A 23,823-nucleotide genomic window follows, 5' to 3' on the forward strand; every position below is an offset into this window, starting at 1 on the left:
TTGTCTCATTTAAATGTATTTCTTGTCTCGTATCAAAGAGTGAAGCACTGTTAAAAACTGGTGCTTCTACCATATCACTCAGTTTAAATACACCGTGTCATGTACAGGCGTTAATAAAATCATGGCATTTAAATTACTGATCAAACAGAGAGCCAAATTCGTAAGTGCATGTTGCAATTACAGTGTCAGCATATATGTAGATCGGTAATGCATCACTTCAGACAAAGAAAAAATAACGATTTTTTCCGTTTATACGTAAGTAATACTTTAATAGTTCAGTTGTAATTTCTGTTGTCAGTAAAGATACCCCTAAGCAAACGATGTCAACTTTTTTTCAAGAGACATCTTCACTGTTGTCCACACTTGATTTTCCGAATTATACCAGCTTCGGCAAGTAAGGTAATTTGTTGACCTCCATTGAATCTTAAATAGTGTTTTAAAACGGGCAAATAAGTAAAGCACTCATAAAATAGTAAACAGTTTATAGATCAGCTTGTCAAACTTTCAAAACACACTCGAATTTAGGAATTTCATAGCAGAACTGTCACCGTTTTTTCTCGCTAGATTAGAAACACTTCATTATGTTGATGTGTAGATATCTAGAACATCCAATATAAAATACTTATGAGGGCGCAGAACGAAAAACATTTTCATCCGTGTTTTGACACTTTGTTTTTTGCCAAATTCAGATATGGCGGACACTCAATGATACGGTCTCTTGCCGGCACGCGCTACAGCCATCTATCGGTAGGTCCGGTAGTTGAGCATCCCTCATTTCGCTAGCTTTAGACGCCTGTTTGGAGACAGAACACAAAAGTAAACAGACTAAGATGAGTTTTGTGACGTAGTCTGTCAAAGTGTGTGACGGTAGATTCTGACAGCATTGGCGTAAGTGTTTGAATGACACTGTCTCGTAATGGAAATTTGCGTATTATGCCAGAAATAGGATAAATGTTGTCTGTGTTTACGGCGCATTTGTGTGTTCTCAATGTTGCCAATGACATATTACGTGCATTAGGACAAATGCAATGTTGTACAGTTTACTAAACATTGGACTTTCAGAATGAAAGAGTAGAGTGAAATATTTGTAAACCGTGTTGGAAGCTTATGCGACGCTGCTCCTCGGTTTCAATCTCTTTAGAGCCGTAAAACGGTTGTAAGCGAAATGGAGCCAAGTGGTGATTTTAGAGAAGTGTTTATTGAATTGAGAGAGAAGTATGAAAAAGCTTGTTTGTTAATAGAAGAAGAATCAAAATCTGATCCCGAGAATGCTCCATACCGCTCAAAATATGCTGCGAGTAAAATTTTAACTGAAATGAAATCGAAACTAGTGAACATTCTCGACGATATTAACGCAGAAAACTCGGATTATGTGACAGTGAAAGCAATGCTTGGAATTGTGTGGTTGTTGTTGGGAACGGTATCGTTAGATACAGAGGAGCTATCAACTGGGGAAGAGCAACTAATGAAATGTGTTGAATGTCTTTCTGATGATGCTGTAAGGCCAGAATACATTATTTCTCAGATAACAGCATTAAATCAACTTGGACTATTGTGGTCCCAACGAGACCAACCAAAGAAATCTCAGGAATTTTTAGAACAAGCAGAAACTCTGTATAAGACTTACTCTAAAGAAATTAATCTACCTGCCATTGATGCACCCAGTATATTTAAAGCCACTGTTCCCGAGACCTATAGTTCAGGGCCGGGCACATCATTGGAAAAAACACACACAATGACATTATATTACTTGGCACAAATATACGGCGCATTGAGTGACAATAGGAAGTCTGCTATATATTGCCACACAACGCTTAAAAGACAACTGGAGACAAAAGATTTTGATCCTATTGATTGGGCATTGAATGCAGCCACATTATCACAGTACTTAATGGAAAAAGTTGGTTTTAAAGAAGCAAGGCATCATCTCGCTGCTGCTTCATTCATTCTTGATCAATATGAAGGTGAAATGGGTCATATGAATTGCAATGAGGAGGAGTTAGCTGCACGGTAAGTACTAAAATTCTAAATTTGTTATGACTTGATTACTAGTTTCTGCAAATGGCTAGAGTGATTGGAGAAATCATCATGCAACCAAAGTCATTGCTGCTTTGTGACCACAACTGTTGACGTAGGAAAATATTCTCAGTTTCCATGTCAGACAGTATCAATATTTTGGTTGGACATAAAAATACAGAGCCGTTTTTTCGGGGCAGAGCAATTAAGATTTACTAAGGTCAACATTAGAATGTTTAGAACTGTTAAAAAATGATGGAAGCATAAAGTGGAAGACTGACAGTTTAGATTAGTCTTTAGTAGTGAGACAGCATTTTAAACGTACAGTGGACTGCAGCATTTGATGTTATTACTAGCAGCAGCTCCTAAACAGCTGTTATTAACAACTCATATAAACTTGTGACCTTTGTGTGTGTTTATGTAATAGTATGACGATGTTACTAGTTTCACCTTATGATATTTAATTTTTAGTTGATGTTTGGTACGTATTATGAAAGTGCACCATCATAGCTTGTATTCATTATTTAAGTACAAAAGACTATTTGTGATTTGCTATGACACACTAAACAAAATTTTAAAATCTGAATCAGTGGATATGTTTAGTGGAACAAGTAATGAGTCATAGCTAAAAGAAACACAAACTGAGAAAATAATTGCACCAGTTCACTCATGAATGAAAGAGACAAGAGAGTTTAGCGGGGACGGCAAAAAATGTGCTATAGAATGTAAGACAAACGTAAGTCTACCAGGAGTGCAAGGGAAGAAGTGTAAGAAGAGAGTAAGTGACATGGAAGTATACAAGGAAAATGTGATCAGATGGCTCCTAATTTTCAGGTTCTGTGGAGTGCTGTTCTGTTCTTGTTAAACATTTTAGTATGGCATATATCACTGAGTGAGCTGGTGCAGTAGTTATGATACTGAGCTCGTGTTTGAAATACAGGTCATCAGTTTATTTGCCCTCATCACTATAAAGTGTTTGTTGCAGAGTGTGTGCAAATCAAATTAACATTGTACGATAGGCACCAACTGAATTAAGCAGGGCAGTTGTTGACACTCTGATCTCATATTTAGAAGGATGGAGTTTTCCCTGTTTGGCCATCCTTATTTAGATTTTCTGTGATTTTCTAAATCATTTCAGGCAAATGCTAGGATGGTTCCTTCAGAAAGTTCATGCCCAGCATACCACATATTGTGTATATTCTGCGAATGTGTATATTTGGATCAATTTATTGTCATTGATTATGATGACAAATTCTATATCATTGTGAGGTGCTCCCAGGGTTGATAAATATGTCAAATTATAATCCAGAGTTAGGCTTCTGTTTGTTTTCCTGAATCACTAAATGCAAATGAGGGCACAATTTCTTTGAGAATGCTGTGGCCATTTCATACTCCATCCTGTGCAGTCCTAGCATGTATTTAATTTCTAATTGCCTCCTTATCAACAAGTCGCTTGACCTTAATTTTCATTCTTTTCCAGTGTGTTATTTGACAAAAATTATACTTGTTTTCAAAAATATCTCAGTATTAGGCCACTCCCTAGCTATTTACAGATAATTAGACATTTATTTCTTGTAGGGGCCTTATTTGTGATACGGAACGGATTGTAAAGATTGAACAACTTCATTCGCCAGTTAGTTGCGGTTTTCTCTGGGTTATAAGTTTACTTATTGTAACATGATATGAAGAGCAAAAACAGAAACATTTGACATTCAAGACTAACTTTTATTTACTCACTAAATAGCTTCTTGTCTGCCATCAAATGACGACTCAGCTGTCAGGTTGAAAGATTTATTGTGGAAGCTTTCTGTAGGCTATAGCTAAGCCATTCCTCCACATATAATTTTATACAGGACTGTGAGTCCACTATTATAAGCAGGAGTGCTTTTGGGAAGTAAGAGATAAGTGTAGCAGATTTGAAGCTGTGAAGGGAGGTTGGGAGTTGTGCCTGTAATGTCATTTGGTAAGATGCCTGTAAAAATCCAGGTTGCAAATTTGAGTATTGGAGTGGCAGCCTGCCCTATCTGCCAGAACTTAAAAAAACACTACATACTCCAACGCAGAATGAAAAATTCATTCTGGAAATGGCAACTCATTAAAAGATCACAAGAAGGACAGAAAATTTGTGAATCTTGTGAAAAAAATCTTATAAATTTCTTTTTATGTAAGTGATATGGTATCTCACTATGAATTTTTTGAATTACTTATTTTAACTTTCCGTATGCATTTTTCTAAAATAGAAAGTAAACAAGCCATGCGTAGCCATTAATTCCATAAAAATCTAACTTCTGAAATAGAATATTTTAATTGCCACTATAATATGCCTTGGATAAGTTGTATAAGGTTGAAACTGACAATATCCCCCCCCCCCCCCCCCCACACACACACACACCTACCTCTGTCTACTGTAGTTTGTTGTTTCCATTGCCATCAATTTTGTTTGCCATTCTCATCAATCGTTTGCATTTCATAGCTTCTCTTTAACTTTTCCTTGTGAATTGATCCTTTTTGTTAACTTATGTTCTACTTCTTCCTCTGCAGCCGATTTTTGTCTTACATTTTGGTGTCTCTTTTTTTTTCTCTCTTCTTTTTCAGTGTGACAATCTTTTCTCTGAGTTATGAAGCAAGATACTTAAGCCACTAGTGTTAAGCTTTACACCTGCTTTCTGCATTGCCCACAGGAACTGTAAAGACTATAATCGAGTGTCAGGTGGAGTTTGCATTTACTCAGTCTGTAGTGCAACTGCGCCCCATCAAACCCCTCTTGAAGCTGTGGCTGTCGGAATAAGGAATACACAAGAAATAACTGTCTCCAATGTATATCTTCCTCCAGATGGTGCAGTACCCCTGAATGTATTAGCTGCACTGATTGATCAACTCCCTAAACCTTTCCTACTTTTGGGAGATTTTAACGCCTATAACCCCTTGTGGGGTGGCACTGTGCTTACTGGCCAAGGCAGAGATGTTGAAACTTCACTGCCTCAGTTCGACCTCTGCCTCTTAAATACTGGGACCCGCGACAGATTTCAGTGTGGCTCGTGATAGTTACTCGGCCATTGATTTATCCATTTGCAGCCCAGGACTACTCCTATTTATCCACAGAAGAGCACATGACGACCTGTGTGGTAGTGACCACTTCCCCATCTTCCTGTCACTGCCCCGGCATCAGGCCGACAGGTGCTTGCCCAGATGGAGGCTTTAAACAAGGAAGACTGGGAAACTTTACCTCTGTGGTCACTGTTGACTGTCCTCCACATGGTAACATCGATGTGCTGGTTGAGCAGGTGACTACAACAATCATTAATGCGGTGAAAAACATGATCCCTCGTTCTTTAGGGTGCCCCCCAGTGAAAGGCAGTCCCTTGGTGGTTGCCAGAAGTTGCAGAGGCAATTAAGGAGCATCGGCGGGCTCTACAGCGGCATAAGTGGCACCCTTCCCTGTAGCACCTCATAGCCTTTAAGCGGCTCGATGCCCACATTCACCAGCTTATCAAAAGACGGAAGCAGGAATGTTGGGAGATTTTTGTCTCGACCATTGGGTGCCATATGTCACCTACCCAAGTCTGGATGAAGATCAGATGTCTTTCTGGGTACCAGACCCGAACATTTGTCCCTGGCATTAACAGCAATGGCATGTTGTCTACTGACACAAATGTGATTGCTGAGCTCTATGCTTGAGCCTCTGTGTCGGAGAACTACCCCCCAGCCTTTCACACCCTCAAACGGCAGATGGAAAGGAAAGTCCACTCGTTCGCTACATGCCACAGTGAACCCTATAACGCCCCATTTACAGAGTGGGAGCTCCTCAGTGCCCTTGCACATTGCCATGACACAGCTCCTGGGCCAGATCGGGTCCATGGTCAGCTGATTGAACATCTCTCATCTGACTTCAAGCAACATCTCCTCGTGATCTTCAACTGGATCTGGTGCGATGGCATCTTTCCATCGCAATTGTGGGAGAGCACCATCATTCCTGTGCTTAAACCCAGTAAAAACCCACTTGATGTGGATAGCTATTGGCCCATCAGCCCCTCCAGTGTTCTTTATAAGCTGCTGGAATGTGTGGTGTGTCGGCGTTTGGGTTGGGTCCTGGAGTCACATGGCCTACTGGATCCACTGCCGGGGCGGCTTCTGCCATGGACGCTCTACCACTTATAATCTTGTGTCTCTCGAGTCTGCCATCCGAACAGCCTTTTCCAGACACCAACATCTGGTTGCCATCTTTTTTTGATTTACGAAAGTGTATGACACGACCTGGCGACATCATATCCTTGGCACATGATACGAGTGGGGTCTCTGAGGCCCACACTCGATTTTTATCTAAAATTTCCTGTCACTTCGTACTTTCCATGTCCAAGCTAGTGCCTTGCATAGTTTGCCCCATATCCAGGAGAATGGGCTCCCGCAGGGCTTGGTATTGAGTGTATCTCAATTTTTAGTGGCCATTAATGGTCTAGCAGCAGCTGTAGGGTCGTCTCTCTCACCTTCTCTGTATGCAGACGACTTCTGCATTTCGTACTTGTCCACCAGTACTGATTTTGCTGACGGTGCCTACAGGGAGCCATCTGAAAGGTGCAGTTTCCAGTTTTTGGCCGCAAAGTCATGTGTTATGCACTTCTGTTGGCATCGTACCATTCATCCAGAACCAGAACTTTATCTTGATGACAATCCACTCACTGTCATGGAGACATACCAATCCTTAGGGCTGGTTTTCGATGCCCGATTGACTTGGCTTCCTCACCTTCATCAGCTTAAGCGAAAGTGCTGGCAGCATCTCAAAGCCCTCCACTGCCTGTGCAACATCAACTGGGGTGCAGATCACTCTATGCTGTTGTAGCTGTACAGAGCCCTTGTTCAGTTCCGCCTCGACTATGGGAGTCTGGTTTATGGTTTGGTGGCACTCTCAGCATTGCATTTACTTGACCCAGTGCACCACTGCGGGGTTTGGGTAGTGACAGGAGCTCTTAGGCCAGGCCGGTGACCAGCGTCCTGGTGGAGGCCGGAGTCCCTCCATTGTAGGTTAGTTGTGCACAGTTGCTCTCTAGTTTTTTGTGCACGTTCGTAGTTCTCCTGTGCATCCGAAATACCGTCTCCTTTTCCCGCCCATGGGGTTCTCTCCCTCATCAGCGGCCCAGGTCAGGGTTTATGATTGCAGTTCGTGTGCGATCCCTTCTCTCCGAACTGAAGTCCTTGCCTTTACCACTTATACTTGTGGTTCATTCACGTACACCTCCATGGTGTACACCTAGGCCGCGGCTTCGCTAGACCTTTCGCATGGCTCTAATCACTCAGTTAACCCTGTGACTCCCCGCTGTCACTTCCTCTCGATTCTCGACATGTACTGGGGTCGTGAAGTGGCTTACACTGATGGCTCAATGGCTGATGGTCACATTGGCTTTGCCTATGTTCATGGAGGACATATAGAACAGCACTCCTTGCCAGATGGCTGCAGTGTTTCCACTGCAGAGCTGGCGGCCATATCTCACACTCTTGAGCACATCTGCTCATGCCCAGGCAAGTCATTTCTCCTGTGTACTCTCTCCTTGGGCAGCTTACAAGCTCTCGACCAGTGCTACCCTAGTCATCCTTTGGTAGCGACCATCCAGGAGTCCATCTATGCCCTGGAACGGTCCAGTCATGTAGTGGTATTTGTCTGGGCCCCAGGTCACACCAGAATCCCAGGCAACAAACTTGCCGACAGGCTGGCCAAACAGGCCACGCAGAAACCCCTTATGGAGATCGGCTTCTCTGAAACTGACCTGCGTTCAGTATTACGCTGCAAGGTTTTGCGGCTTTGGGAGACGGAATGGCATAACCTCAGTACGCATAACAAACTGCGTGCCATTAAGGAAACTAAGAATGTGTGGAAGACCTCCGTGCGTGCGTCAGGCAGGGACTCTTTGGTTCTCTGTCGGCTCCGCATTAGCGATACGTGGCTGATGCATAGTTTCCTCCTCCGTCGCGAGGACCCACCTCAGTGTCGCTGTGGCTCATGAATGGTGGTTGTTCTGTAGCTGGACTGCCCACTTTTATCTTTCCCAGCACCCTACCTTCGGTGTTGGGCGACAATGCCTCAACAGCAGCTTTATTTTTATGTTGTATTTGTGAGGATGAGTTTTATTTTTTGCTCTAAGATTTAGCACATGTCCTTTGTCCCTGTGTGTCCTCCACCCTAGTGCTTTCAGGGTGGGGGTTTTAATGTGTTGCTGAGTGGCTGGCTTTTTCTTTTTATCGTCATGGTCAGACAGCCATGGTAACATGCTTTCTTGTTTTAACCTCTTCTGCCTGTTTCTTGTGTCTTTGTAGTTTTCTTGTCCCCTTTTGTCCATTTAAGTGTTTGTTACCCTTCAGTCGTTGTTGTGGTTTTTCCTTTCATTCTGTTTTTTGTTGTCTTATTGTCACCCTTGTGGCATTGTTTCCTTCAGAACAAGGGACTGATGACATCATAGTTTGGTCCCTTCCCCCCTCTTTTAAACCATCCAAGCAATAACTAATATGTTGTCGAAGTCACAGTTCAGATTTCTAAATGGTTCCGATGTTGAGAATGCTATCTGCACAAACAGTGAAAATGTACTTACTTCATTAGACAAATTACAGGCTTCTAGTACATTTTGTGATTTGTCAAACACGTTTGACTGAGTGAATCACATTAGCCTTTTTTGTAAATTAGAATATTATTGTGTGGCAGGAAATCCTGCAGAATGTCATTAGGAAAGAGATGTGTATTAAGCTACCAGGCATCATCCAGCTGGGAACTAATTACATGTGGTGTCCTTCAAAGTTCCATCTTGTGGCCCTTATACAGCCATTGCAATAAATAGCAAATCAAATATAGTCTTAGAAAAATCAGTTAATAAAGTCTCCATGGACATTAATAAATGGTTCCTAGCCAAACCAGTATGTGTCTAAAATATGACAACAAGCAGATAGAAGAAGTTGACAGTATTAATTTCTTGGAATTACGGCTTGATAATAAATTCAACTGGGAGAAACTTATCACAGAACTGATAAAGTGCCTAAATGGGTCTCTGTTTGCACAGTGATATAAAATAAAGAAGCTGGCATCCTTCACTTGATTTCATTCCATGATGTCATATAGGATTATTTCTTGGGGTAACTCATCAAGCCAAGCTCAAATTTTCTGAGCCAGGGATGGGTGGTAAGAATTATTTGTGATGTGCACTCAAGAACATCCTGCAGAAGTCTGTTTGGAGAACTAGGGACACTGACTACTGCTTCCCAATATATTTATTCGTCATCGAAAACAGCTCTTAAAAAAAAAAAAAAAAAAAAAAAGTGGCTCAGTCCATGGAGTCAGTACTAGGAATAAGAATAATCTTCACAAAGATTGAAAGTCACATACTTTGTTGCAGAAAGATGTTAATTATTCAGAAACACACATTTTCAGTATATATATTGTCCAATTGCTGACCCATTGATAGATTTCTTAGCAGGTCTGATTGATGTATATATGTTACTAATAATATCAAATAATGGGAGTATTATATACAATCAGACTTCTGTACAAATTCATTACATTAATGTAATCATTGTATCACCAGATTAGTGATGCTAAACAGATACAGTATGAACTGAAAGAGCTGAAAATAACATTCCGTGGGAATGGATACAACAACAAAGACATATAACGAGCTATGGGGTATGATGAAGACAAAATGGACAAATTTATAGAAGAAACTCTTCCTGTTGATTGCCTACCTTGTGCTAGAAGCATCAGTGGCCATGTAGGCAAGGCTCTGCATTATGGACGGATCAAACCCATATTACAGAGTGGCTGTAAGCTCGGAGATCTGTTGAGATCCGCTAAGGATGCTGTGGATGTACTCCACACTACAGGCACTTAAGAATTTCAGTGTGAATGCAGTGAAGTGTATTTTGGTGAAACTGGGAGACCCATTAGCACTCACTTGTTGGAACATGAACATTACTAAAGACTGGTAAAGAACAAGAAGTCAGCTGCAGCTGAACACCACCAGGAATGTGGCATTTCCATCAGTTTTCTAGAACCTCACATCATTTCTCAGCAGTTGCGGATACAGCAGTGAAATATAAGAGAGACTATTGAAATAAACAAGTGCCCTAATAGCACAGACACAGAGGATGGTTAAGAGTTGCCTGCAACCTGGCTGCCAGCGATTCCAGTCTGGCGGATTGCATGTCATCGCCAGCCAGCAACACCACTTGACCCCGGTTTAACAGCATAAACAGTAGACACAAGAGACCTGCTATATGACCTTAACACTTCACTGCTTGTAAACACAACCCCTTCACCAATGAGAGTCGCCAACAGTCACTTACTAGAGTGGCATAAGCATTAACCTGCCGATACTCTCTTTCCTACCAATCATCTACTAGAGTTGCCTTCTAATCAGCCACCAGAATAGCATAGCCTGTCACACGGACATTCCCCTGTATAGCAGCGGCTCTTCTAATTGTCCAGTGACACCCCACGTATGTGAAGTCAGTTGCCACCGGTATGCTTCACTCTGAAGAGGACTGCAGCAGGTCGGTCTTATTGTCAGCAGTTTACTTTAGCATTGTAAAATATTTGTATTTCATGATACATGGCTACAGTAGCCTACAAATTATCAAGTGCACCTCAGTGCATTGAATATTTACATATTTTATGATGCACTTGTTACTAACTTTTAAATGAAAATACACTCCTGGAAATTGAAATAAGAACACCGTGAATTCATTGTCCCAGGAAGGGGAAACTTTATTGACACATTCCTGGGGTCAGATACATCACATGATCACACTGACAGAACCACAGGCACATAGACACAGGCAACAGAGCATGCACAATGTCGGCACTAGTACAGTGTATATCCACCTTTCGCAGCAATGCAGGCTGCTATTCTCCCATGGAGACGATCGTAGAGATGCTGGATGTAGTCCTGTGGAACGGCTTGCCATGCCATTTCCACCTGGCGCCTCAGTTGGACCACCGTTTGTGCTGGACGTGCAGACCACGTGAGACGACGCTTCATCCAGTCCCAAACATGCTCAATGGGGGACAGATCCGGAGATCTTGCTGGCCAGGGTAGTTGACTTACACCTTCTAGAGCACGTTGGGTGGCACGGGATACATGCGGACGTGCATTGTCCGGTTGGAACAGCAAGTTCCCTTGACGGTCTAGGAATGGTAGAACGATGGGTTCGATGACAGTTTGGATGTACCGTGCACTATTCAGTGTCCCCTCGACGATCACCAGTGGTGTACGGCCAGTGTAGGAGATCGCTCCCCACACCATGATGCCGGGTGTTGGCCCTGTGTGCCTCGGTCGTATGCAGTCCTGATTGTGGCGCTCACCTGCACGGCGCCAAACACGCATACGACCATCATTGGCACCAAGGCAGAAGCGACTCTCATCGCTGAAGACGACACGTCTCCATTTGTCCCTCCATTCACGCCTGTCGCGACACCACTGGAGGCGGGCTGCACGATGTTGGGGCGTGAGCGGAAGACGGCCTAACGGTGTGCGGGACCGTAGCCCAGCTTCATGGAGACGGTTGCGAATGGTCCTCGCCGATACCCCAGGAGCAACAGTGTCCCTAATTTGCTGGGAAGTGGCGGTGCGGTCCCCTACGGTCTTGGCGTGCATCCGTGCGTCGCTGCGGTCCGGTCCCAGGTCGACGGGCACGTGCACCTTCCGCCGACCACTGGCGACAACATCGATGTACTGTGGAGACCTCACGCCCCACGTGTTGAGCAATTCGGCGGTACGTCCACCCGGCCTCCCGCATGCCCACTATACGCCCTCGCTCAAAGTCCGTCAACTGCACATACGGTTCACGTCCACGCTGTCGCGGCATGCTACCAGTGTTAAAGACTGCGATGGAGCTCCGTATGCCACGGCAAACTGGCTGACACTGACGGCGGCGGTGCACAAATGCTGCGCAGCTAGCGCCATTCGACGGCCAACACCACGGTTCCTGGTGTGTCCGCTGTGCCGTGCGTGTGATCATTGCTTGTACAGCCCTCTCGCAGTGTCCGGAGCAAGTATGATGGGTCTGACACACCGGTGTCAATGTGTTCTTTTTTCCATTTCCAGGAGTGTATGTTTAGATTTTTTGACTTATTCAATATCCATGAGGACCAACTCAGGATCTGTGGAAGGTACATTAGTGCAGTATATCTATTTTTCTTTGTAAATATTTGTTGTATATTTCCATATTATGAGAAGGAAATGGCTACTCACCATGTAGCGTAGATGCTGAGTCGCAGATAGGCACAACAAAAAGATTTCCACACCTATAACTTTCGGCCAGAGGCCTTTGTCAACACCACACACACACACACACACACACACACACACACACACACACACACACATACATACGCGCAGCCCCCCCCCCCCCCCCCCCCCCACACGCACAAACCCAACTCACACACACGACTGCAGTTTCAGGCAACTGAAACCACACTGTACATTTCTGTTTTTTAATATGTTCTACATCCTGGAGAATCTCCTTCTTGTGGATATGTTGTAACAAATAGTATGAGTACATCTAATTTAATCTAATATGGGTGCCCATCATTACAGGGAGTTAACGAGATGTTGTACAGAAACTGTTTCTAGTAGCCGCAATCCTCTAACCATGTATCCAGGCATGGTGCTGCTGGGATAGTGAGACACCATAATTATATTGAGGAAGTGGGGAATTAAAATCCCTATCATTTTACTCTATGAATTAAAGTTTCTTTTTTTTATTTTATTTATTTATTTTTTATTTACAAATCATATCTGACATATTATCTAATGATTTCTCCATCTCTGTGAATGTGCAGTAGTGCTATGTCTCAAATGAGCTTAATTTGATTGTGTGTAAAGCTCTCCTTCTGTTGTTTTAAAATACGCATTGCCACTCTGTGTATTCCTGATTGAGTGCATTACTGAGGGTATATGAGTATGTAATTGAAAATAACAAACTGTTTGAGGGTGTACACTGTCATGTGTTCCTTAAATATTTTCATGTATTTGTAAAAATACTGCAAGGTAGGAAAGGGTGGAAATATATAACATTCGTGTCACCATCTTCAGCCAGTAATGGAACAAAAAGAACCAATCCAGTTATGCATGCTCTCTGTACAGTGCTTGTGTATCCCCAGTCAAGGGAATTAATGATAGAGTTGAGGAAGAAAGAGAAAAAAGGGCAAAAAGATTTGGTTGCTTTCACACTTTAGTCTAAGAACCAAGACTGTTCATTGCATCGAACGTACCCCTCATTTCTGCAACTCTACTGGTTTCACCGAGTGGGGTGGTGCAGTGGTTAGCACACTGGACACGCATTTGGGAGAACAGTGAGTCAGATCTGTGTCTGGCCAGATTTAGGTCTTACATGATTTCCCTAAATCACTCCAGGCAAATGCTAGGGTGGTTCCTTTGGAATGGCACAGTTGATATCCTTCCCCATTTGTGAAACAATCCGAGCTTGTACTCTGTGTCTAATGACCTCGATGTTGGTGGGACATTAAGCTCTAATCTTCCTTCAACTGATTTCAGTGTGTGGTATATTTTCACTCCTTTCTCACCCCATTCTACCTTTCTGCCACTGGTGCTTTTCTAACTCCTTAATTTCTTAATCAAATTGTACAACTTTGAATCTTCGCCCTCTTCAGATTTCTTAACATTTTTTGTAGCAGTCCCCTATCCTCATCCCCCCCACCCCCCAAAATTCCACCCCCAACAATCTCAATCACCTCCTTGCAGCCAGTTCTCCTATGCAATCATATTAATAATAAAATGATTAAATCATGCAGTAGTCATTTGCAGCTTTTGTAATTTGAAATTTTATGGACAGTGATCTATTTCATATAGATTTTTAAATGTATTAATTATTTCATGCACATGTTGAGTGAATCACATTCTGTACAGAATATCACATTTCTGTGAATTTTGTTAATAACCTACATGATTTCATGTTGCAATATACTTTTATTTTACTGCTATATGCTGGAACTCACTGCATTTGCATTTACTCTTTCCTCAATTTAAGGATCTGTAACTCCACCATTTTTTTAGCAGTTGGATTGCAGAGTAGGAGTTTTGGATTAACTGAAGTATTTGACACTACTTTCTCCTCTCAGGCAGAATGCCACCTTTGAATGTAAACCTAGATCTCAGGCTAGGCTACAGATCAGTATGTCACTATAGCTAAGATTTCATACTCACATTTGTTGCCTTCACCACCTCACAACCAAACTGTCACTTTCCAACTTAACGTAGATCTTGGGCTATGCTACAGTTCATTCTGTCACCACGTACTATTATATAGGCACAAAAGAAATATTGTCAGTCTTCCGTTCTCTTTCTGTTTGCACACATAATAATGCCACATGCCATATCACAACTACATTTTGGTATGAAGCCAACATCCACTATTAGTGGGTTCAGTTAACCTGAATTTTTCAAAAAAATTAACTGCTTTAGTGTAGACTTAATTAGTGAATAAAGTCATGTCAAGCTGAAGTTTGAGCTTTTGCATATGTTTATTTAGTTGCTAATTCTTAAGCTATATGGTATGGTTTTACTGAATTCTAATAACTGTTTTCATTTATTAACTTAGGGGAGAACGTCTTGCCCATAGGAGAGCTGATGTTACAAGATGTTGGGCTAAATATGGTCTTTTGCTTCTGTCAAATTCCAAAGAGAGATTAATGGAACAAGGAGAAACCACAAATCAATCTGAAGAAGTTGAACAAATGAATGAAAATGGTATACTGGAAATATTTATTTCTCTCTCTCTCTCTCTCTCTCTCTCTCTCTCTCTCTCTCTCTCTCTCTCTGAACTTACGGAACATATTATTCAAACATACAACAGTAAAATAGGTTATATGGATGTAGGACAAAACATTTAATTTCCACATTATAATTCATTTTCTATATCTCTTCATGGTACATTAACCGTGGGGAACAGCCAGAAATGAAATGTACCAAAATACAAAAGGAAACTCTTTCCGACATTTAATGTGCAAGTTGTCTTTCAATAGTATTTATAAGTCTGTGAAAATGCCATGAGAGTTAATCTCAAGTGACCTAATGTATCTTTCTAATGTTGCGCATGGATTTACAGACTTCAGTAATATGAGAATGAAGACACTCTGCATCATGTAACAGGTTTCGATACATAAGAGTTTTATATTACCCCACAAATAAACACATAGGTTGTTTCAGGCCCAGAGCATATGGATGTCAGAGAATTGGTACCTCTTCCTCTCCTTCAGTTATGGAATCATTTGTTTAGATTCCAATGGACAACACTGAAATGACAAGCTGCTCCATTATGCATGAAGTACATATGTTGGCACACTGATAAAGGCACATCTTCTTGTGTGTAAGATAGAATATTCTCTAAGAAATTATTGTGTGTTCGTCTGTTAACTTCTGGTGGAAGAACATGAGCCCCTAACAGTCACCAACTATGCCAACCCAAACATTGATAGCAAATTTTATTTGATGACATGCTTCAACAGTTATGTGAATGCTCTTGCCATCCCAGCTACGCTAACTGTGAAACTACTATGTCATAAAGTTGAAATGATGCTTCATCTGCGAGCAGCACAGTTGCCCTAAAATGTGGATTTGACACAGTGTTGAATAAACTATTCACAGAAGTGTACCTGTGCAGAAAAATCAGGTGCTCAAACTGTCTGCGTGTGCAGTACATCAGGCTGTTCCAGATCAAGTACTCACCTGTGGGCAGCCAGCTGTCCACGGGCTCAGGTGTGTGTGGGTGGGCAAGCAGCCTATGCGACTATACTGCACTGGCCAAGCATCTACAGACAGGAGTGTTTGAGTAACTCACGCTTATGCAGAATACTTGCAGTAGGGCTACCTGATGGGTTTTCTGTACTGAATCTGTCCACTGGTGAGCTGACAAGTGCTTATAGGTGTCCGTGCCTCTTGAGACAACATTAAAAGAGCCTGTTGTACATGGCGTGGATACAGCAGGTTATCATATAACACTCACTATTCATTCTTGTCATTGACATTACTTCTTCTAACTTCTTGTCTTTTGCTGACACTAGTATCATCATGACATGAAGAACTGCCTCCTTCATTTCCAGTGCTCTTGTCCTCACAGGCCTCCTCCAGTCACAAGTAGCAGGCTTAAGTATCCCATACTGCCTTAAACAGTGAGTGATCACTTGCTTCTAATGTTGTCCTACTATGGCACTCTTCCTTTTTGGAAATCTCTCTTGATACAAACACTTACTTTATTGTGATGTCTAATGGACACCTCTCATCTCAGCATTTGTGTACACTTACATTGCATTCTACTGGAAGCTAAGTGTGTGACAAATGCTAGTAAAAAATTCTCTTCTCACCAAGACTATAATAATCATGTTATTGGTTGGCGATGCATATAAGTAAGGTAGTAAAGTAAGTTAGTGAGTGGGAGAGTGAGTGACAACACAAGCAGTGACATGAATTATATAATAATAATAATAATAATAAAGATTTTATTGTCTTTAGGCCATTACAGCAGTTGACAACGTCAGATGAAGTTACAATTTATAATACAGTGTGATAAGGTATTGACTACTGAAATATTTTAGCTTATATTACAATAAATGTACAGTGGGTCATCTGTTGGATTACTGCATTTTACAGTTGAAGAATTCATTGATATCATAGAACGGGTGGGCAATAAACCATTCATGCAGTCTTTCTTTGAATGTGTGTTCAGGAAGATCCTGTATGGCATGTGGCAGCTTATTAAATAGCTTGTGCCCTGTGACTTCATAGCTATTTATTGATTTTGATAGTCTGTGGTAAGGCGTGTATATGTGTTTGATGCTTCTTGTGTTGTAACAATGTACATTTTCTCTACGTTTCACATCTTGTAGGTTCTTCTTCGTAAAGATTAATACATTGTATATATAGAGGTTTATTACAGTCATAATTTTTTGTTTAGTAAATAAGGGTTTGCAGTGAGCCTTATGTGAAGAATTTGTAATTATCCTAATGGCTTTCTTCTGCGATAATAGGATGTCATGTATATGACTACAGTTACCCCACAAGATAATGCCATAGGATATTATACTCTGGAAAAATGCAAAATAAGATGATCGGATGTATGTTTCAGGTACACAATTTCTGAGTTGTCGTAATAAATAAATTACTCTAGATAGTTCACTGCTAATATAGTTTACATGTTGGCCCCAGGATAACTTTTTGTCTAAATAAACTCCCAGGAATTTAACAGAACTAGGGTCATCAGATAGTGGCTTGTCTCTTAGAGTGAAGATTATCTGCTGAGTTTTATTTTCATTTAGCAGGAAACTATTTGCTCTGAACCAATATGCTGCATGAGTGAGTGTATTTTCAGCACAGGTTTTAAGATCATTAAGACTGTTACTGCTATGGAGAAAAGTCATATCATCTGCATACAATACAGTGGTGGATCTAATAAACGAGGGGAGGTCATTGATCATTATCAGAAACAGGAAGGGCCCCAGTACAGATCCCTGAGGCACACCTACTTTAACATTTTCTATGTTTGACATTTCCTTACCAACACAAACTACCTGTTTACGGTTGTTGAGATAAGCTTTTAATAGTCTGAGACTGTTTTCTTTGATGCCGTAGAATTCTAGTTTCTCTAGTAGTGGCATGTGCTCAACACAGTCGAAGGCCTTGCTTAGGTCACAGAATGAGACCTGAGCAAAGCCTTTGTTCTCAAAAACTTTGAGGATGTAACTGACTACCGTGTTCATTGCATCAATGGTCGACAGATTCTTCCTAAACCCGTATTGGGTAGCATTAATTATTCCTAGATTCTCAAAGTGAGATGATAATTGTTGGTACATGATGCATTCTATTACCTTGGAGAATGTGGGTACTATTGAAATAGGCCTGTAGCTAGATGGAGAGTCTTTATCTCCCTTTTTGTATACTGGGACGATCCTAGACAGTTTTAACTCATCAGGAAAATATCCCTCAAGTAAGCACTTGTTTATGCAATGGGTTAAGGGGTAGAGAATGCAGTCACACACTTTTTTTAGCAGGTTGGATGATATGCCATATATATCTAAGCTATCAGATGATTTCAGTTGTTTTATGACCCCTTGTACATATCTAGGCGATACTTCGGAGAAGGTTACTATGCTTGTATTTAGTGACTGTCTACCCCAATTTTGGGAGAGTAACTCTGATGGACTAATGTCTGGTTTGATAATTGCGTCTCCTATTCCTTTCACTGAATTAATAAAAAACTCATTGAGTGTTTGTGGTGGGATATTAATTTTGTCTTTTTTAGTATCTCTGGCAGCACTGTTAATTACTTTCCAAGCGGTTTTGCATTTATTGGTGGAATTATGTATGCTGTTGGCATTGTAGGTTTTTTTGGCTTGCAGGATGGCTTTTTTGTATTCATTCCTGCATTCCACATAGGCTGATTTGGCACAGTCAACATTACCGTATTTACTCGAATCTAAGCCGCACCTGAAAAATGAGACTCGAAATAAAGGAAAAAAAAATTCCCGAATATAAGCCGCACCTGAAATTTGAGACTCGAAATTCAAGGAGAGAAAAGTGTTTTAGGCCGCACCTCCAATCGAAATAAAGTTGGTCCATTGTAATATGAGACACAATTTAGGTCGAATGAATGATGATACACCTACAGTAGTTTGGTTCGAGTTGTAAGCTTAGCAGTTACGCTTTGCCAGGTAGCCCTTGCATATGCGTCAGGTGCTCCGTCCGTATTTATACGGGTACCCTTCCTTTTTCACGTGCTTCGTCTGGTTTGAATGGATTGCATATTTTTCTTTGATCTGATAAGTGCCGTTTTCTTTGTTATAGGTGTTTACGTCACTCTAAGCTGAAAACGCATTACTGTACTGTGTCATGCATTGTTTGTCGCATTCTGATAGTGTGTGCTTACGGCCTGTCGCCGCTCACGGCATGGCTTGCTTTTGTGCGCACTACCGCCGCTTACAATTAAAAAAAAAAAAGAGAGAGGAATCGTCTCATTAGCGAAACAGTGGCAAGAGACTGCTATTTGTTGTTACTTACACTGCTGCTTTCTTTGATAATGATCAACAAGAACCAAATAATAGACTACGTATGATAGAATATGTTCTGAATGAGAGTTAGGCGAAAATTTTTCTCCGTTTGAAAATCTTTGCGGCCGCTTCTTTAGTACATCAAATTCTGCACAGAAATTAGAGTCATCTTAAGATTTAAAAATCTAGTCAGTTGCCGTGCTTCATTTCTGACTGTATCACTATGAGGCATAAGAATAATACGAATATAAACATGACACGATACGTATATTCTTCCGCGTTTGCTGTTGTCTCACTCTAGTTTCGTAGTTTATTAGGCAGACAGGATTTAAATGAGATAGCAGCAAACACGAAAGAATACATGGCAAAATGTTTATATTCGTATTATTCTTATGGTGAAGAGAATACTGTATGTGATTCACATTTCATCAGGTTCCTATTAGCAACCATCTCTTCTCACAGGTAGGAAAAAATTCAGAACGTAGAGTTGGCCATATTCACAAACATCCCAAACAGTCTTGCCAGTCGGATTTTCGTAGTACATTGAAATTCTGCTACATTAGAAGATGAACAATACGGAATTTGTATTTACTTCGTTGGATAATGTATGAAAATGTAGTGACTGAAACTCGGGGTGGAGAAAAAAAGCTCGTCTTCTACCTTTTTTTAAATTTATTTACTGACGAAGAGGTTTTGGCGCCAGTATTTATCTTTGTGCCTACAAACCATGCCTGTGTAGCGCTACATATATTCGGCGGCAGAAGTTAGTTGTGGCGGCACCTACCAACATTTTTCAGAACTTCCGCTTGCTTTGCACTCGATTCTAAGCCGCAGGCGGTTTTTTGGATTACAAAAACCGGAAAAAAAGTGCGGCTTAGATTCGAGTAAATACGGTACCTTTGGTGAAATGGAGGACAAAACTCTAGTAGTGAAACTAAAAATTACAGCTTAACCAGGTACAACCAAGATGGCTTCAGAACATTTTCTATGAGAAAGGGTTTCAGGTAATATGATGGTACCCTCTACTCCTAAACGTTTCCAATAGTTAATTTTGTGGAAATAAGGAGTTCATGAACTCATTCCAAGTCACATATTTCCTTCTCCTGTGTGTATGAGGGGTGTCCTCAAAGTTTGGCCATAGCTTTGTGTTGTGGGCTGTATAAATGGCCTGGTAGATAACCATGGAAGCTCTATAAGACTGTTCATGGACAAGTGATGTTGTATAAGGCGCATTTAAAAGGAAATGAGCAAGAGGCTGTAAAATGAAAACAGCTGAATGGATCGTAATGCTGTTGACTACAGAAGAAAGTATGGTTTCTATAAGGCTATGTTCACATGATGGAAAACAACCAATCACGTGAGGGAGTGTTGACACACATTAACACAGCTTTTACAGAAAAAGTTTCTAGATGCAGACAAATGCACATTCATACGCAATTAGAAAAATAGATAGCACCTATGTGCTATTTAGTTGACCATGCGTTTGTCATGTCCAGATGTATTTTCTGCGTGTTTCTGTTGCTTTTGTTTGTTGGATGTTTTGAAAAATGAGTGAAAGCAAAGTCTAGAATATTGCCATTGAGATACTAACTGATGAAACAGACAAAAGGGCTGGCAATTTGGAATAGTGCATCAGAATCATTTTAAAATGAAATTGCTAGACAGCAACCTTCAGAAGAATTGGTTTTGATATTCTGTAAGCGAAATGACTCTGAGGAAAAAAAGAAGAGAATAACTAAGAACAACTTTGTTGTTATGAAGTACACTTTTGTTCATACCGTATGATGTGTGCATGTTTAAGTGTACCTTCATTAACAAAATAGTTGGTAAATTTGGCCTGAATGTTATCAGCTGGTGAAATGGATCACCCACTGTGGGTAGTTTTTAAGCTTCTGAGATTTCCTTCTAAAGTATCATCAAGTTTAAATCCATTTCTCATTCAAACACAGTTGCAAAGTGCAGTAATCACTTTTACAATGTGTTTTGCACAATCCACACTGATGTCTAATGGGTGATGTAGTATTCTCCACTTATTACACACTATACCAAAAGTACAATCAAAATATCAACAAGGGTTGGACAAAAGTATGGAAAACACCACAAGAAAGTGTGCTTGAACATAAGTGCAGATTTTAGCCAAGCCTGCAGATGGTGCTGTTGTATTTGGGCACGAACAGCATCTGCAAGTGTTGGCCATGTTGGAGCTAAATGAATATGAACGTGTACAAACTTTAAGTGCTCATTTGGGGGGTACTTCTGTAACCAACATAGTTGAAGTGTATGGTGTTTCAATAGGCACCATATTGAAGATTTATCCACATACAGGGAAAGCAAAAAACTTCATATGCTAATTCACACTGTGGATGAAAATGTGTTTTGAGAAATTGTGGCAGATGGTCATCAAAGAGAATTGTGACGAAAAATAAGGGGCTGACAAAACTGGAAAATGTGATGCTGAAGCCATAAAACCTGGACTGTGGAGCGAGAAGAAATTCATTTGGTTGAATGAGTCTTATCTCACACTGTTCCCAATTTCTGGCCAAGTTTATATCTGGCATATGCTGTCCCAAGCGTACAGTGCAGCTTACGTGCTGCCAAGAGTGAAACATGGTCACGATTTGATGATGATATGGGCAGCCATGTTGTGATATTCCATGGGCCCATAGCTACTCCACAAGGTTGTAGTACTGCCAAGGATTATGTGACAATTTTGGTTGATCAAGTCTATTCCATAGTACATATACATTCCCCAGCAGTGATGTGTTCCAGACTACAGGGTTTCTTTTCTCACAGCTCGCATCACCCAGGACTGGTTTTGTGAGCACAAGGGTAAATTGTCAAATCCCCTCTGCTCACCACAATCAACAGATCTTAATATTATTGAGCCTTTGTATTCTATTTTGGAGCAAAGGGTGCATGATCGCTATCCACCTCCATCAACGTTACCTGAACTTGCTACTATTTTGCAGGAATAATGGTATAACATTCCCTTGAAAACCTTACAGGACTTGTACTTATCTGTTCGGAGTCAACTGGAAGTAGTTTTGAATGCTAACAGGTTTTCTACGCCATGTTGCAAATGGTAATGTGTTGTTATTTTTGTTTTTCTGTGATTTTGTCCCCCACCTGTACTTATTAAAGTTAGACAATAGTTGATTTTTTTTTTAAATCAACTTTGTTCTGCATTAGGATCTCAATGGCTTGTGTGTATCTATTTAGATTTTAGTGAGTTTTTGATATAGATTGGAATATCTGAGAATTCCTAAATCACTCTCTCTTCGTAAGTATCAGTGTCAACCCTGATAAAGTAATAGTGTCACATAGCGCCATAAGCACTAGAGAAAAAAGTTTAAAAATTTTAAGATTGAAGTATAAGGAACCTGAATGTTCCGGGTATTATATTCTTATTTGTTTACCATTGACAACGCTGATGCAGTGAAGAAACTTTGTATACTGTTTAAATTTTTTAGATATTTCAATCCATTTTTCTTCATCCGGTTTTGGCATTGCAGTCTCTTTTAATTTCATGCAGGTAATTTTGTGTACTTGACAAAAAATGATACCATATGTAGTCAATTTTCCGATTTTAAATTACTGGTGTGGCTCCACTTGAAATATTCCTGTAATGATTAATATACATAACTATTACTTTTTACTGGTGCTTTGATACAGGCAAAATGGAAAAACTTAATGGATAATTTCATTTTAGTGATGAAGATCAGGGTCTGATGCTTGCTATAATGATTGCTTTCACTTTAAAAGACCCCTGTTCCTAAAGTCTTGCATACCTGCTAGAGAAAGGCATAGTAATTTGAGCATCAACATAGATGAAGCCGAGGCAGGAGGAAGTAATAGTGTGAAGGCTAATAACGATCCACTTAGCATCACCACCTTCCAAACCAGCAAAGAAATTCAAACCCATTGATAGTGATGACAAGCTCACTAAATTTCTAGAAAGGGGTTACAGAACACAGGTATCCTGAGTTCACCAAATTAACAAAGAACAAAGATGATGTGACAGATGAAGACAGATGAAGTTCGTATTGCTTATCTTTAGTGAATGAAATAAAGAAAATCCCTGAACATAGTCGGCTTAGAGCTAACAAGGGAAACTCGTCATCGCATCCCCATCAGATTTAGTGGTAAGAGGACCCAGTGGACAGCTCATTAAAAACTGAACACAGATCAACCACGAAAACAGGAAGGTGGTGTACTGAACTGTAAAAAAAGGTGGGGGGCACAGTAGAAACATAAAGTGCAAGGTAGGGCAAGCTAAAAGAGCAACGGTGTCGTGGATAAGTGGTCACAGTGTTCAACTGCCACACGGCCAAACCGTGTTCAAATCTCTCTTGAGCCAACTTTTTTTTTTCGGCAACTTTTTTTCCCGCTGTTCACTGTATTCAAATTTGTGCTTGTGTCATAGTGTAATGTCCATTTGCAACAGTGAGGTGTAACCTATAATGACAGTTGATTCTGCACAACTACTCTATTAGCAGTGGAAAGGAAGTGACTTTCCAATGGGAATCACAAACGCTTGATGACAAGGTGACAAGTCAGCCGAATCCTCCACTGGAAAAAACATCAGGTGTGTCATAAGTGGCATCAGTGACGGTATGTGTGTCATATGACAGGAATCTATTATCGACGCACCTAATTTGTACGCCTGGTAATTGAATGAGATATGTCTCTTTGCCCAATTTAGGTGTTCATGTGAATGTGATACTCCCAAGGAAATGATGAAAACATGATAGTTTGTCAAGTAAGATGCAATA

At 40.8% G+C, this 23,823-nt stretch overlaps 1 protein-coding gene across 1 annotated transcript in view; it reads left to right on the forward strand.

Moving 5' to 3' along the window:
- The first annotated feature begins 803 nt into the window (after positions 1-803).
- LOC124619572 (KIF-binding protein) overlaps positions 804-23,823 on the forward strand; it is a 109,251-nt gene continuing 86,231 nt past the window's right edge. Inside the window, exons 1-2 of the mRNA XM_047146062.1 lie at positions 804-2,010; positions 14,611-14,759. Coding sequence (XP_047002018.1) covers positions 1,166-2,010; positions 14,611-14,759 — 994 coding nt within the window. The 5' untranslated portion in view covers positions 804-1,165. The remainder of the gene's footprint in view (positions 2,011-14,610; positions 14,760-23,823) is intronic.

Source organism: Schistocerca americana, chromosome 6 (genome assembly GCF_021461395.2).
Source record: "Schistocerca americana isolate TAMUIC-IGC-003095 chromosome 6, iqSchAmer2.1, whole genome shotgun sequence".
NCBI lineage: Eukaryota > Metazoa > Arthropoda > Insecta > Orthoptera > Acrididae > Schistocerca > Schistocerca americana.